The sequence below is a fragment of the Macrobrachium nipponense genome, chromosome 17 (genome assembly GCF_015104395.2).
Source record: "Macrobrachium nipponense isolate FS-2020 chromosome 17, ASM1510439v2, whole genome shotgun sequence".
Taxonomy (NCBI): domain Eukaryota; kingdom Metazoa; phylum Arthropoda; class Malacostraca; order Decapoda; family Palaemonidae; genus Macrobrachium; species Macrobrachium nipponense.
In genome coordinates, this window is record NC_087210.1 from 53,195,802 (window position 1) to 53,212,010 (window position 16,209).

The 16,209-nt window shown below is 39.1% G+C and overlaps 1 protein-coding gene across 1 annotated transcript in view; it reads left to right on the plus strand.

The window, feature by feature from the left end:
* The window catches only part of LOC135196229 (uncharacterized), a 233,984-nt gene that overhangs the window by 164,554 nt on the left and 53,221 nt on the right, over positions 1 to 16,209 (plus strand). The window contains exon 5 of the mRNA XM_064222877.1: positions 15,379 to 15,570. Within this exon, the coding sequence (XP_064078947.1) occupies positions 15,379 to 15,570 (192 nt within the window). The remainder of the gene's footprint in view (positions 1 to 15,378; positions 15,571 to 16,209) is intronic.

Sequence of the window (16,209 nt, forward strand, 5' to 3'; positions counted from 1 at the left end):
ATTGGAATTTGGTATATAACTCAAAAAGACATTATAGAACAATCAAATAGAGCCCTTTTTTCCAATTTTTGTTTTGTCTTTTTTTTTTATTAATTTTTTTCTCCTGATTTATAGGGTTTATTTTTTTACCATATTGAAAAATTCATATCTAGCAAAAAAAAATACTTTTAGAAAAAAAACTCCCCATTCGATTGGAGGTCTACATCAGGCCTATATATGGTAGTAATCCTAGGTCTTAATATTAAATATCAAGGGAGGAGATAGAATTTGAAAAATGGTTATTTTCGGGATAAATCGCCCTGGCGTCACAAAACCGAAGGTCAGAGGCAAAAATCATATACGGTTTGGAGATGTTCCAAGTCACCTTATTAAGTGGTATGAGTATCAAAGTCCTGTCCTAAAAAATGGCACTAGCCGGCCGGCCCCCTTAATTCTATTGATCCTTCTGGATATGGACATGTCCAGGATTATTTGTCTATGTGGCTTTCAGTGTTGTTAAGTTTGCATGCATTCCGATTTAAAGAATTTTAAAAGAACCATACTTTTACAATCATGTTAAATACGGTGAAATAAAACGTAAACACGGCGAACTAAACCCGTATTCGCCATCAGCTGATTTCGAAACCAAAACATTGACCGCTTTGTTAGTATTTTTAATGACATGAGAATACATACAATATTATTGGATACAATAATGTACAACTTCTTAAAAGTCACAGAAAAGCTGCATGTTCATTATATTTTTCATTCATAAATAAATATACGTAGCCGTCTGCAGCCTAACATCTTAATATAGAGTACATCCCTAAAAAATTAAGCCATTAGGTAATTGCACACAGTGGTACCTCGAGATACGAAAGGCTCGACTTACGAAAAACTCGAGATACGAAAGCCAATATGAAAAATTTAACAGCTCTACATACGAAAAGTTTTCAAGATACGAAAGGTTTCTGAAAGTCTCCCGAACCACTGATAACAATTTTGAAACTTGCGCGCCGCCATCTTAGTAGACTCGCCACCATCCACCTGCTCTCCCATTGGTTCCTGATGCTAGTCACCGCCATGAGATCCTTCTCTCCTTTTGGCCAATGTCCCTGCCATCATGCATCTATGTATGTGGTGGCGTGCCTCGGCCACTCGGTACCAGCATCGTTATAGTACGCACGCAGTATTCGTTTCGGTATCGTCAACTGTTTCTGAATCTACTAGTCAGAGTTGACATTGTGTTTGTGTCATGTGTATTTTAAAAAAAAATTTCTCATATCTTTACTCAGAAAATGGAAAAAGAAGAGCACCTCTTGAGTGACGACATATATGATATGATTGACCAAGATCTCTCTTGTGGGATAAGTGACCAAGATCTCTCACATGGGATAAGTGATCAAGGTCTCTCTCATGGGATAACTGGAAACTTTGCAAGGTTGGTAGAATCTCCACTCCCTGCTGAACAGAGGGTGTTGACCAATCATTTACAACATGCATACCAGTATAATCAAGGCACTTCAGTTTATGTTGAAGGTCAGCAGCCAAACATTCAATACCTAAATCAGTTGCAGAGAGAGTATTTGGTTGAACAGGGTTTTGATGGACACCAGGGCCAACAGTCATGAGGTGCAACAATTAGTAGATAATTATCAAGACTGGCAGCCGTTAAAGAACACTATGCGTTTATAGAAAAAAGACACCTCGAAAAGTCTCACACAGGTCATATGCTTGCGCAGTTCAATGACGTTTGCCTGAGTCGTTTCAGGAACATTGTGAAAAGTAGGCAGAAGCAATCTTCCTTGGATCGTTATTTTTTAAAGAGGCCTTTAGCATTAGCAGGAGTAAGCAAAAAAGAAGAACCAAGTGATAAAAAACAGAAAGTTGTTAGCAAAAAGGAAGAACCAAGTGATAAAAAAACAGAAAGTTGAAAGTGGTGATGAAGTTGAAATTCTGTTAAAAAAAAAAAAAACCTACGTAAAGTAAAAAAAAGTAAAAAAAAAAAAGTTAAAAATCAAAAAAAGAAAAATGTAATTGTCATGATACAATAAAGTTTTATGCATACTTACCTGGCAGATATATACTTAGCTATAGACTCCGTCGTCCCCGATAGAAATTCGAATTTCGCGGCACACACTACAGGTAGGTCAGGTGATCTACCGCCCCGCTGCTGGGTGGCGGGAATAGGAACCATTCCCGTTTTCTAAGACAGATTTTCTCTTCCACCTGTCTCCTGAGGGGAGGCTGGTGGCATTAATCGTACCTATCTGCCAGCTAAGTATGCTAAACCTTTAATTGTATCATGACAATAACATTTTTATGCATTCAACTTACCTGTCAGATATATACTTAGCTGATTGGCACCTTTGGCGGAGGGTAAGAGACAGCAAATTTACTGAATAGACAGGAAACAACATATGTAGTAGGTAATAAAAATAAAAAACCTTGGTTCCTACCTGTGTTAGCGAAAGACTTCATAGCTACTGCCTAGGAGCCTGTATCGCTTTAAGAGCCTCAGTGAGGTAGTGACCTCATGCTAAGAGTTCTTGATGGTCTGTTACAGGGGTCTTACCCACTTACGCGACAGAACCTTAGGATCTTTGTCAATGGGGTCCTATCCACTTACATGACAAAACACCTTTGCCTATTGGCATGATCATAAAGGCACGACACTAATACCCGATCACCTGATCCTAAGTGGGGTTAGTAACTAACGATTGAAAGAGCCCATCAACCCCCGAACATCCTTTCAAGCAACCCACAACTCGACAACAATATTACAAATCATCATTAAAAACACAAAAACAAAATTAAGGATCAGCATCTGCTCCATGTCCCAGCATAGTATCCGCTGATACATACGGTCCAAGAGAAAAAATGTTTTCGTATGTTACTCTAACATCCTTTAAATAGTGGGATGCAAATACTGAATTGCACCTCCAATAAGTTGCTGCTAAAATGTTTCTCATTGACATATTCTTAGTGAAAGAAAGGGAAGTTGCCACCGCCCGGACTTCGTGAGCTTTTACTCTCAGCAGCTTTAAAGAGTTCTCTTGGCAGTCCCTGTGAGCTTCGGTTATCACATTTCTGACAAAGAATGCCAGTGCGTTCTTTGACATAGGTCTTCTGGGGTTTCTTACCGAACACCAGAGACTTTGTCGACATCCCTGAAGCTGTGTCTTCTTTTTTAGATAGAACTTCAAGGTCCTGACTGGGCAAAGAGACCGATCCAACCCTCTACCTACTAGGGAAGAGAGTCCCTTGACTTCAAAACTTCTAGGCCAAGGTTTAGAAGGGTTCTCATTCTTCGCTAGGAATAGATCCTGGAAAGAAAAAACAGCCGAGTCTTTTTTTAAAACCCACCCGAGAGTCCAAAGAATGTAATTCACTGATCCTCTTAGCAGTTGTGAGGGCCAACAGGAATACAGTGGTCCCCCCGTATTCGTGGGGGATGCGTACCAGACCCCCCCGTGAATAGTTAGAATCCGCGAATGTTTGGAACCCCTATAAAAATGCTAAAAACAGCCTATTTTGTTAGTTAAAACTCAAGAAAAACCCACTAAAAATTTTCCTACATGGTTTTTTTAATAGTTTTATCACAAAAAGTGCATTTTATGATGAAATTCATCAAAAAAAACCAGGAATCTGTGGATATTTATCATAGAAAAATACCGCGAGTGCGCGAATTTCCCGCAAATAATGCAGGGAAACGTTCCCGAGAGAAATCCGCGAATGTGTGAGTCCGCGAATCTGGAGAACGCGAATACGGGGGGTCCACTGTATACATTTACTCGTAAGATCTCTGAATGAGATTTTATCTGGAGGTTCGAACCTGTCCGAAATCAAGAATTTTAGGACTACATCAAGGTTCCAACTCGGGGGAATATAAGATCTCAATTTAGAAGTCTCAAAAGACCTGATGAGATCATGAAGATCTTTATTATTTTCCAAATTCAGGCCCATGTTTCTAAAAACAGCTGAGAGCATGCTCTTATATCCCTTGATAGTGGATACAGCTAACTCCGACTCTTCTCTTAAGAAGAGGAGAAAATCAGCGATTTCGGTCACAGAGGTATTGGAAGAGGACAGCTTCTTCGACCTACACCATCTACGGAAAACTTCCCACTTCGATTGGTAGACCCGCAAGGTAGAGGCTCTGCGGGCTCTAGCAATTGCAGTTGCAACTTTCTTCGAAAAGCCTCTCGCTCTGACCAGTCTTTCGATAGTCGAAAGGCAGTCAGGGAGAGACTTCAGATGTTTTTGTGGAACCTCTCGAAGTGGGGTTGTCTGAGCAGATCTGTCCTTTTTGGTAGAGATCTGGGGAAGTCCACCGTCCATTCCAGTACCTCTGTGAACCAGTTTCGGGAAGGCCAGAAGGGAGCAATCAGAGTTAATCTTGTTCCCGTCGATGCCACAAACTTTCTTAGTACTTCCCCCAGTAATTTGAATGGGGGAAAGGCGTAGGCGTCTATGCCTGACCAATCCATGAGGAAAGCATCGATCGCCGTGGCTCTGGGATCTTCTTCTAGAGAGCAGAAGTTGTCTATCTTCCTGGAGAGGAACGTGGCAAACTGGTCGATCTGGGGTCTTCCCCAGAGGGACCACAGTTGTCTGCAGACTTCTGAGTGGAGCATCCACTCTGTCGGGAGTACTTGGTCCTTTCTGCTCAACCTGTCTGCCCTTAGGTTTTTTACACCCTGAACAAACCTTGTCCGCAGAATTATGCCCCGTTCCTCTGTCCAGGTCAATAGATCTCTCGCTATTTCGTACAGTGAGAAAGAGTGAGTGCCCCCTTGATTCCGGATGTACGCCAGAGCTGTGCTATTGTCGGAATTGACTTGAACTACCACTCCCCTGACTTCCGCTTCGAAGTATTCCAGGGCTAGATGAATAGCCAGGAGTTCCTTCGCATTGATTTGCAGTGTAGCCTGTTCCTTGGTCCAGGTACCTGCCACTTCCTTTGGACCCAGTGTTGCTCCCCAACCTGTTTCCGAGGCATCGGAAAACAACACTAGGTGAGGGTTCCGAATCAAGAGGGACACTCCTTCGTTCTTTAGTAATGGGGTTAACCACCACTTCAGGTTGGATTTTATCCCCTGTTGAATGGGAAAACAGTCTGACAGGTCTCCTGTCTTTTGACTCCACATTTGTCTGAGATAAAACTGCAGAGGTCTGAGATTTAATCTCCCTAGGGAAATGAACTGCTCTAACGAGGAAAGGGTGCCCAGCAGACTGAGCCATTCCCTCGCCGAGGTCCGTTCCTTCCCTAAGAAGTTCGAGATTTTTTCTAAGCCTCGAGCAATTCTCTCTTGCAATGGTAAAACCCGAAAACCCCGAGAATCCATCTGTATCCCCAGATAGACTATGTTCTGTCTGGGGATCAATTGTGATTTCTCGAGGTTCACGAGTAGTCCCAGAGATTTTGTCAACTCTAAAGTCTTCTCCAAGTCCTTCAAGCACTGAAGTTCCGATTTTGCTCTTATTAGCCAATCATCTAGGTTAAGGGATATATTTATCCCTTCTAGATGTAGCCATCTCGCAACATTCATCATTAGTCTCGTGAACACTTGAGGGGCCGTAGAAAGGCCGAAGCATAGGGCTCTGAATTGGAATACTTTGCCCTGCATCATGAATCGAAGATATCTCTTCAATGATGGATGCAGGGGAACATGAAAGTAAGCATCCTTTAGGTCTAAGGAGACCATCCAATCTCCTGGACGAAGAGCCGCAAGAACCGATTTCGATGTTTCCATAGAGAACTTTGTGTTCTCTACAAATCGGTTCAATGCGCTCACATCCAGGACCGGTCTCCACCCTCCCGAGGATTTCGGAACCAGAAAAAGACGGTTGTAGAATCCTCGGGAATGCGGATCCCGAACCAATTTGATAGCCTCCTTTTGCAACATTTCTGTTCTACCAGTTGCAATAATGCTTCTTTCTTGGCAGGCGGGTCCCTGTTATTTGGCTGACAGTTCCCTCGGGATCGTTGTTAAGGGAGGACTGTCTCGAAAGGGGATAAGATATCCCTTCGTTACTACTGAAAGGGACCATCTTTCTGCTTCTCTCAGAGTCCATTCTTCGGAAAATTTCCGAAGTCTGGCCCCTACCGGTGCTTGAAGGACTGGAGTCTCATTTTGTTTTCTTGATAGGTCTGAACGAAGACCTACTTCTCTTCTGAATTCCTCTCTTCTTAAAGGAGGGTTTGGAAGAGGAGCTCCCTCGAAAGGGCTGTTGAGGAGTACGAGTCTCTCTCTTTACAGGAACAGAGGTCCTTGATTTCTTTGCAGATTGGGCTAAGAGATCTTGCGTGGCCTTTTCCGTCAAAGAATGTGATATATCCTTCACTAATTGTGCAGGAAACAATTGATCCGAAAGAGGAGCATAAAGAAGAGATGACCTCTGGATAGGAGTAACTGCTTTCGTCAGAAAGGAACTAAACAAGACTCTTTTCCTCAGAATTCCAGTTCCAAAAAGCGAGGCCACTTCTCCTGATCCATCTTGGACCGCTTTGTCCATGCAGGACAGTACACTATAAAGGACTTCTGGGCTAAGAGATTCCTTCTCTTGAGTCTTCTTGGCCAACACCCCAAGGGACCAGTCTAAGAAGTTAAAGACTTCTAAGACATTAAACAATCCCTTGAGGAGATGGTCCATCTCTGAAGTCCCCCATGTGATCTTGGCCGATGACAAGGCTTGTCTCCTTGAAGAGTCAACCAGATTTGAAGAGTCAATCAGATTTCAAAAATCTGCTTCGGCAGTGGTAGGGAGAGCTAGACCCAGTGATTCGCCCGCCTCATACTAGATTCCCTTCTTTCCTGAAAGTTTGGAAGGAGGGCAGGCAAAGACGGTTTTCCCCGCCTTCTCCTTGGATTTAAACCAATTTCCAACAAATTGAAGAGCCTTATTCATGGAAATGGTTGGTTTCATCTTAATGAAAGATGATGACTTCGAGACCTTAGTGCTGGTAAACAAAGACCTCGGAGAAGGCGGAGCAGTAGGGCTTAATGAGTCTCCAAATTCTTGAAGTAAGAGGGCTGCCAGCGTCTTATAATCTGACAAGCCTGGAGCCGTATGATCTTCCGAATCTGAAACTACTTCCAAATCCAATTCCATTTCCGAAGAGGATTGTTTGTTTTCAATAGGAGATGAGTCTCTTGCAACATCTGCCCCACTCTCGCAAGAACGACGGCCGCCTGTGTGACAGCTTGCGTCCTTACGAGAGATAGGTTGATCCTGCAACACAACATTTTCCTTCTCCTAGCAAGAGCGACGGCCGCCTGTGCGACATCTTTCTCTCCTGTCAGAGGAAGGATGTCCTCTCCTATCGCTCTCAACGGAACCAACCCTATCCTGACAAGGGCTACGGCCGCCTGTGCGGCACCTACAGTCCCTGTCAGGTAAGGGCTTATCCTTCCGAAAGCTAGACAAATCCTCCTGGTCTAAATGTCTTTTGGAGGAAGTCCGTATATTCTGGCGCCTGGATGGCGCTTCTGGCTCATTGCACCCGGCTGGCACTTGTGGCGCATTGCGCCAGGTTGGCGCTCGTGGCTCATTGCGCCAGAATGGCGCTTCTGGCGCATTTCGGCAGGGTGGCGCTTCTGGCGCATTGCGCCAGGCTGGCGCTTCTGGCGCATCTGACGCTTCTGGCGCTTCTGGCTCTTCTGGCTCATATGGATCTTCTAGCGCATCTGGCGCATTTGGCCCATTGCGCCAGGCTGGCGCTTTTGGCGCATTCTTCACACTCGTCGGAGGAGAATCCACAATTTTTATGTTAGATCCTTCTTTTCTTCCTTTAGTTCTCTTTATCGGAAGGAAAGAGTCCTTTCTTCTTGGAGTCTCCTTCGTAAAAACTCCTACTAAAGCGGAGAGCTGCTCCTGTACATTTAGTAGGATTTTTGCAGCAGCATTCTCTTTTTCCTTTCCCGATGCAGGTGAAGGAGGTCTAGAGGAGGAAGGGGACTCCGATTTGCGCTTAGGAATTAACTTGGTTTTCTTCCTTTCGCATGGAGATCCATCGGAGAAAAGCTCAGGGCTTGAATTCAACGTTGGAGCCTTCCAACTCCTTTTTAAGGGGCGTGACAGTTCATCAGAACTCCAGCCCCTTACATTAGGTGAAGAATCTGAAGACGAAAAACACTGTTTTAGGATGCTTTTTTGATAGCGATCCTTGGCAGTTCGGGTTGTCACAGAATCTGCCGAGGGGACGCCTGATCGGTGGGGATTCTCCATAACCTCCGTAAGGCTTTTGACATTCCTTCTCCTCTGGGCCTGTGAGCTTGGAAGAGGTCTAGGCCTGGGAGCAAGATGAAGCCGATCAGACGCACCCTCCACTGCACTAGGGACACTTGAATCACTATCACTGTGCTTACCTTGTAAAGTTAGCATCCTTTGCAGTGCAGCTTTAAGATCTGCAATTTCCGTTGCTGGATTTGCAAGTAGTACAAGAGGAAGATGATACAGGTTTAGGGTTAGGTGTTAATTTAATTGACTCGTTAGAACGAGACCTACTTACACTTCTGGAGGAAGCCTTCCTAGCCCTATCCATATCCAATTTCCTTAAATAGGAATTTAAATTCTTCCATTCTTCCTCATTCAAACCTACACATTCATCACAGGTGTTAGATATAGAGCATTCATTCATTCTACACCCCTTACAAACTGTGTGAGGATCTACCGAAGCTTTCGGTAGCCTCACCATGCATCCCTTATTTACACACTGTCTTCTAACCGCAAAGCTAGAATCCGACATTATGAGAAAATTCCAAAAACCAAGTCCAAATAACAGTCCACGAAAGAGTATGCCCAACCAAAGATCCAATACGTCATCAAAACAACCGGCTTAGAAGATCAATAGCGATGAAAAAACATGAAAATCAAATCAGAAGGAACAACAACAATGTTGATGTCCCGGCCGATAGAGAAAATCTATCCTAGAAAACGGGAATGGTTCCTATTCCCGCCACCCAGTGGCGGGGCGGTAGATCACCTGACCTACCTGTAGAGTGTGCCGCGAAATTCAAATTTCTATCGGGGACGACGGAGTATATAGCTAAGTATATATCTGACAGGTAAGTTGAATGCATAAAATTTTTTTTTTTTTTAATTTTAGTTTTTTGTAAGGTTAAGTGTTACAGTTTTGTTAATGTATTTCGTAAATTTTAGTTTAGTTTTCCTTAATTTTTTTTGTGTGTTTGTCCTCCTCCTCCTTTGCCGCCACTTTCGGAGATAGCCTCACTCGAAAGGTAAGCTTCCACATTTTACGTACAGTATTTCTTGTATACCATTGTACACTAATACACTTTATTTACAGGTTATTTTGCATTTTGTTATTAATTTATGTATTGAATGGTCCAAATTGTTGTAGTATTTCATTGTTTATAGGTCAATTATGCTTTATTATGAAATTTACTGGGGTGTTTTTGGAGGGCTTGGAACGGATTAGCCATTTTACATGTAAAATGTGGTCCAAGATATGAAAACCTCATGATACGAAAGGCGCCTCGGAACGGATTAATTTCGTATCTCGAGGTACTACTGTACAAATAGCCTAGTTTCCAACTTAGCCTACTACTAGCTATGTTCTGACACTGCTTTTTATAATTTTATTACTCATATATTTTAACTTCATAATTTTATAACTTTATATAGTATAAATTTCTTTAAAATAGTGTACTTTAACACTTTTAGCCTACATTCCCGAGTTCGCCTACCCAATCGTAAGTCTAAATACAATACTAAACTTCTCAGAATCTGCACTTTATTATCAGTGACTTTCATATCCGAAATTTCGTAGCTTCATAATTATCACTATTAGTTTCTTAGTTGATTTTTATTGTAGAAGATAAAGAGATGAGCAAAATAATGAATGAGTTTCAGCGATAACTGCATTTAAATGACTCCATCAAACCGTAAACAAAGCACAGCGGCGCCATCTATTGAGGAAAATGAACAGTAAACTATTCGCTAAGGCAATAAAGATTTTCTAGCATGGATAAAGATTTATGCTTGCACTTCTTGTCTCTAGCATTATATAATCTCATGGGTGGCATATCGAATAGGTAAATACACAGTTACATAAAAGACATTATCAAAATTATCTCTCAAGCACATACAGAGTTTACTGGAGTTGTTATCCTTGTTGCCGATGCACGATAATGGTCATTAGCACCTTGAACAGTTTTCTCAGCTTCAGCTACAACTAGGTTTAAATTTAACAATATATTTCCATATTGATCTTTGATCTATAGAGAGTAAAGTTATTACATTAAGATATCTCAGTCCTATTCTACATAATGTCATTTATAACAACTACTGTAATTGTTTAGCATAGTACAATGGTTGAAATACAAGCCAAACAGATGGTTGCTCATGGCTGTACACGTTCACGCAATGAGTATAATGTTAGAGCCATGCTTTCATCATTCTCTTTTGCTGCTTTTGAACTTAACTAGAAGATGGGATAAAGTTAGGCTATTGTAATTTGGTATCTCTCGTAAAATCCAATTATCGTAAGATGAATTATCGTAACTTGAACACTATAGCTACCTGTACACGGTATAAAACCTTATTATATCTTTAAATACTCTTTTTTTATGTATTTATACAATATTTGTTATTTAGACATGTATTTTCCTTATTTAATAAAATAAAACATAAAAATATGGGGTAGCATTTTGAGGGTTGGAATGGATTAAGGGCATTTTAAGTATTTTCAATGGGGAAAATTGATTTCTTGTGTGAACAATTTGAGCAACGAGCTGGGCTGTGGAACGAATTAAACTCGTAGGTCAAGGTTAATTTCACAAGACACCCAAAGGATTAAAGCTAGGCTTTACAGTATTTATAATACTATAATGTACTGTACAGTAAATTCTGTAGTACTATACTGCATAAACATAATTTTACTTATTGCACCATTGCGGTATTGCGGCACCATTGACTAGTCTAGGGCGCTGTTAACCAGTTTTAGTGCTCCGAAAGGAGGTGTGCAGCAGCAGTAGACTTTAAAATCGCCTAGCTTCTAAAATTGCACAGCGTCGGCGGCCAGGAACGGAACTGCTGCCGCTAACCAAGGGCCGCCTGTACCTGGATAACTATATACTACTTTAGTCATGTGCTAACCTATAAGTTAAGTATATCTTAGTTTTACCAGACCACTGAGCTGATTAACAGCTCTCCTAGGGCTGGCCAGAAGGATTAGATATTTTTTTACATGGCTAGGAACCAATTGGTCATCTAGTAACGGGACCTACAGCTTTTTGTGGGATCCGAACTGCACTATATTGAGAAATGAATTTCTATCACCAGAAATAAATTCCTCTGATTCCACATTGGCTGAGCCGGGATTCGAACTTTGGACCACCGGATTGGCAGCCAAGTGCAAAAACCACTCTTCCAGCAAGGAACTGTGCTAACCTATAAAAGTAGGAGAACTAAAGTGTTTGGATTTGTATGTAGCCACTAAAAGGCTGTGTAAAAGTAATGGGTTTATGATGAAGCAAACTAGTTTTTATTATAAAAAATTTGTGGTTATGCAACTGTTGGGGCAGGGCCTCCCCCTCTGTAACAGTTGCATTACCACAATTTGAATTTAGGATGCCATGCGAGAATTGTTAGCTATTTAATTACTTGGTAAGTATACTATATATATTCTAATATATAAAACCCTATTTTGTTATTAAAATGTATTTGTGTTAAGAAACTATTTATCCTTGATAGGTGCCAATACCTATTTTAAATTCATCTGATCTTGTCTTAAATAATCTTTCTTGTTGACTTAACTACTTTATAAAAATCCACCTGTAATTGGTTATCTTGGTACTCTGTCAAAATGCTTGATCTAGATGTTTTAAATACAGTGGTACCTTGACCTACGAGTGAATTAATGTACAAGCTTTCTGAGGTACAAGTCGTCCCTCGGTCAATTTTTTGCTTTGTTACGTGAGCAAAAAATTGAGGTACGAGCTGGAGATGCCGCTGCTACATAGATGGCGTAGTGATAAAAATTAAGATAAGCAAAGAAGAAAAAGTAAATATGCATCTTTTCATGAATCTTTTAAAAATTTATACATTACTTCACTGCATCCAATAATGTTGTATGTTTTCTCATATTATTGTATTATAAAATATACTACTAACAGAGCGGTCAGTGTTTTGGTTTGGAAATCGGCTGATGGCAAATACGAGTTTGTTTCGCCATATTGAACTCAATTCTGAGTGCATTTTCTTGCCTATAAAGCGTAAACAATATGAGTTGTACATTATTTATATTTTATCGGTGTGAAAACAACAGTAAAATGTGTTCTTTCAGGCCCATTAGTTTTGATTAGAAAATTTTTCTCTCAATTTTATCTACAATTGTGTTTGATGGTATAAGTTAACAGGAGTTTTATCCATGTTGCCAATGCACGATAATAGTTATAAGCAGCTTGAACAGTTTTCTCAGCTTCAGCTACAACTTTATTTAAATTTAACAGTACATTATCTTGTTGATCTTTGATCTATAGCAAATAAAGTTATTAGATCAAAATATCTCAGTCCTATTCTACATGACTTCATTATAACATAACTACGGTAATTGTTTATTATCATACGATGGTTGAAATACAAGCCAAATGGATGTTGTTGTTATCCAATTCGGTTGTACTTAGCAAAAAAGTTGTTTCTTGTTTGGTTGTTCATGGCTGTACACATTTACACGAGTATAATGTTAAAACAATACTTTCACCATTTTCTTTTGCTGTTTTTGAGCTTATTTAACTAGACGATGGGATAAAGTTAGGCTATTTTAATTTGTTCTACTTGTAAAGATAAATTATTGAAATTTGAATACTACCTGTACACTGTATAAAACCGTATTATATCTTTACATTCTATTTCTATATTTTTATACAATATTTGTTATTTAGAAATGAATTTTCCTTATTTAATAACATGAAACATAAAAATATGAGGTGGCATTTTGAAGGCTGGAATGGATTAAGGGCATTTTAACCCTCTTACGCCGAAGCGGTAATAAAAAAATTGTCTCCCGTGTGCCGGAGTTGTTTCAGAGTGAGCGCGAAAGCAGAAAAAATATTTTTTTTTTTAAATCACAGCGCGCTTAGTTTTCAAGATTAAGAGTTCATTTTTGGCTCCCTTTTTTGTCATTGGCTGAAGTTTAGTATGCAACCATCAGAAATGAAAAAAATTATCATTATCATATATAAATAATGCGATATATGATAGTGCAAAAACGAAATTTCATATATAATTGTATTCAAATCGCGCTGTGCGCAAAATGGTTAAAGGTAACAAGTTACTTTTTTTTCGTTGTAATGTACACTAAATTGCGATCATTTTGGTATATAACACATTGTAAAACGATAAAAGCAACACAGAGAAAATATTATCACAAAATAATACATGAATTCGTAATGCGTGGACGTAAATATTTTTTTCAAAAATTCACTATAAATCTAAATATTGTCCTAGAGACTTCCAATTTCTTTCAAAATGAAGACAAATGATTGAATATTACTATACTGTAAGAGTATTAGCTTACAATTGCAGTTTTCGACCATATCTGACGAGTTAAATTTGACCGAATGTCGAATTTTTTTATATATATATTTTTTTTATATGCAATTATTTCGGAAATAAGAAAAGCTACAACCTTCAAATATTTTTCGTTTTATTCTACATGAAATTGCGCACATTTTAATATATAAAACCCTGTGAAATACCTAATATGAAACGGAGCAAATATTCTGAGAATGAGACGTACGCATTTCGGAGATTTGTGGCAGAGAATCCGCGCGCGGAGGGAAGGAAAGATTTTTTTTCAAATTCGCCATAAATCTAAATAGTTTGCTAGAGACTTCGAATTTGTTTCAAGATGAAGATAAATTACTGAATATTACTAGACTGTAAGAGTTTTAGCTTACAATTGCATTTTTTGACCATTTCGGTAGAGTCAAAGTTGACCGAACGTGGTTTTTTTTCTATTTATCGTGATTTATATGCAAATATTTCAAAAATGACAAAAGCTACAATCTTCAATTATTTTTTGTTGTATTCTACATAAAATTGCACACATTTTCATATATAAAACTTTATGTAACGGCTAATTTAAAATGGTGCAAACATTACCACAATCGCACGTATGATTTTTTCGGAAGAGTTACCGCGCGGACGTAAAGAAAATGTTAATTTTTTCATAAATTCACCATAAATCAAAATATTGTGCTAGAGACTTCTAATTTGTTGCAAAATGAAGGTAAATGCTTGAATATTACTAGAATATAAGGGTTTTAGCTTACAATTGCGTTTTTTGACCATTTCGGTAGAGTTAAAGTTGACTGAAGGTTGAAATTTTGGCAATTATCGTTATTTATATGAAAATATCTCAAAACTGATAAAAGCTACAACCATGGGTTATTTTTAGTTGTATTGTGCATGAAATTGTGCACATTTCCATATATAAAACTTTATATAACGGCTAATTTTAAAATGGTGCAAACATTACCACAATCGCATGTATGATTTTTCGGAAGTTACAGCGCGGATGTAAGGAAAAAGTTTTTTCATAATTTCACCATAAATCAAAATATTGTGCTAGAGACTTCCAATTAGTTGCAAAATTAAGGTAAATGATTGAATATTACTAAAATATAAGAGTTTTAGCTTACAATTGCATTTTTCGACCATTTCGGTAGAGTCAAAGTTGACCGAAGGTTGAAATTTTGGCAATTATCGTTATTTATATGAAAATATCTCAAAACTGATAAAAGCTACAATCATTAGTATTTTATTGTTGTATTCTACATAAAAATGCACACATTTTCATATATAATACTTCATGTAACAGCTAATTTACAATGGTACAAAAATTATGTCAAAGTGACGAAATAATTTCCGAGATGTGTCACAGATACTTTTTAGTGCGGCAAGAAAGAAATTTGCGCTTGCGCGCCTGCGTAACGATTGTAAACAAAACAACACCTTGATCCGTGAACTCCCAGCATCCCCCAAGGCTCGTGATTCAAAAGTTTTAGGCTGGTAGGCCTATAAGTATTTTTCCGTGAATTTTAAAAATAAACTTTTGTAAGTCGACGTAAAATACGTCCAGTCGGCACATGGGAGACAAAAAATGTTGACGTAAAATACGTCCTGTCGGCGTAAGAGGGTTAAGTGTTTTCAATGGGGAAAATGGATTTCATGCGTGAGCAAATTGAGCTATGAGCTTGGCCACGAAACAAATGTAACTGGTAGGTCAAGGTACCTCTGTATGTACTATATGGTAAACCATTTTGTTTTCCTGGACCCATTGTGTTGGTAAATATATCACATTACTTATGAGAAAAACCTTCAGTTCTTACAATTAGTACTCTCTTTTTTTCCCTTTTTTGATGGTAGGTTGACTTTGTAGTTCCAGTTCTATCCAAGCAGTTGTTACGCCAGATACAGGTTCGAGACTCAGACCCATCAGCACTTCAAGAGATGCAGTATAATCGATATGTGTATCGTCTTTTACTCGATGACTATGTTTCTAATATGAGCAAAAACTACAAATGTCGTGCATTATGTTCTCATGAGGGTATGTCTGAGGTAAGATACTGCAAAACTTTATCTACTTGATAGTTAAAAAAAAATTTGTCATAGTATGTTGGTAAAAATATGGTTAATTTATTCCTTTATGTGTACTGTGTTATTTGTTAGTCTTGTTAAACTACTTTTTTTAAGAACTACCTGGTAAAGATGGATGGAGTAGTTATGGAAATTGAAGAAACCTGTTTACAGTGGTCCCCCATATTTGCAGGGGATGCATAAATAGAACACACAAATGTTTGGAACCCCTATAAAAACACTAAAAACAGCCCATTTTGTTTGTTAAAACTCAAAAAAACAAACCACTAAAAATTTTCATACTCGGTTTTTTAATAGTTTTATCACAAAAAAGGGATTTTGACGTAGGAAAAATCTATTTCTGGGTGATTGGCTCGTGTCGCCCTATGAAAGGATCCTTAATATCATTCTTTCTAGGTAAAATTAATCTAAAATTACCAGAGAAAAACAAAATTAAGAAAATGTCAGTAAAACTGACTCGCTCACTCTTAAAAGAAGTGTCGGTAGGGGCGAGTGGGAACACTACCACGAGACATTCACCAATTAGACCTTCCAATCAAAATCCCCACAAGAGAGAGCTGATACCAACGGGCGATGTGGCCGCTACTACTACTACTAGGG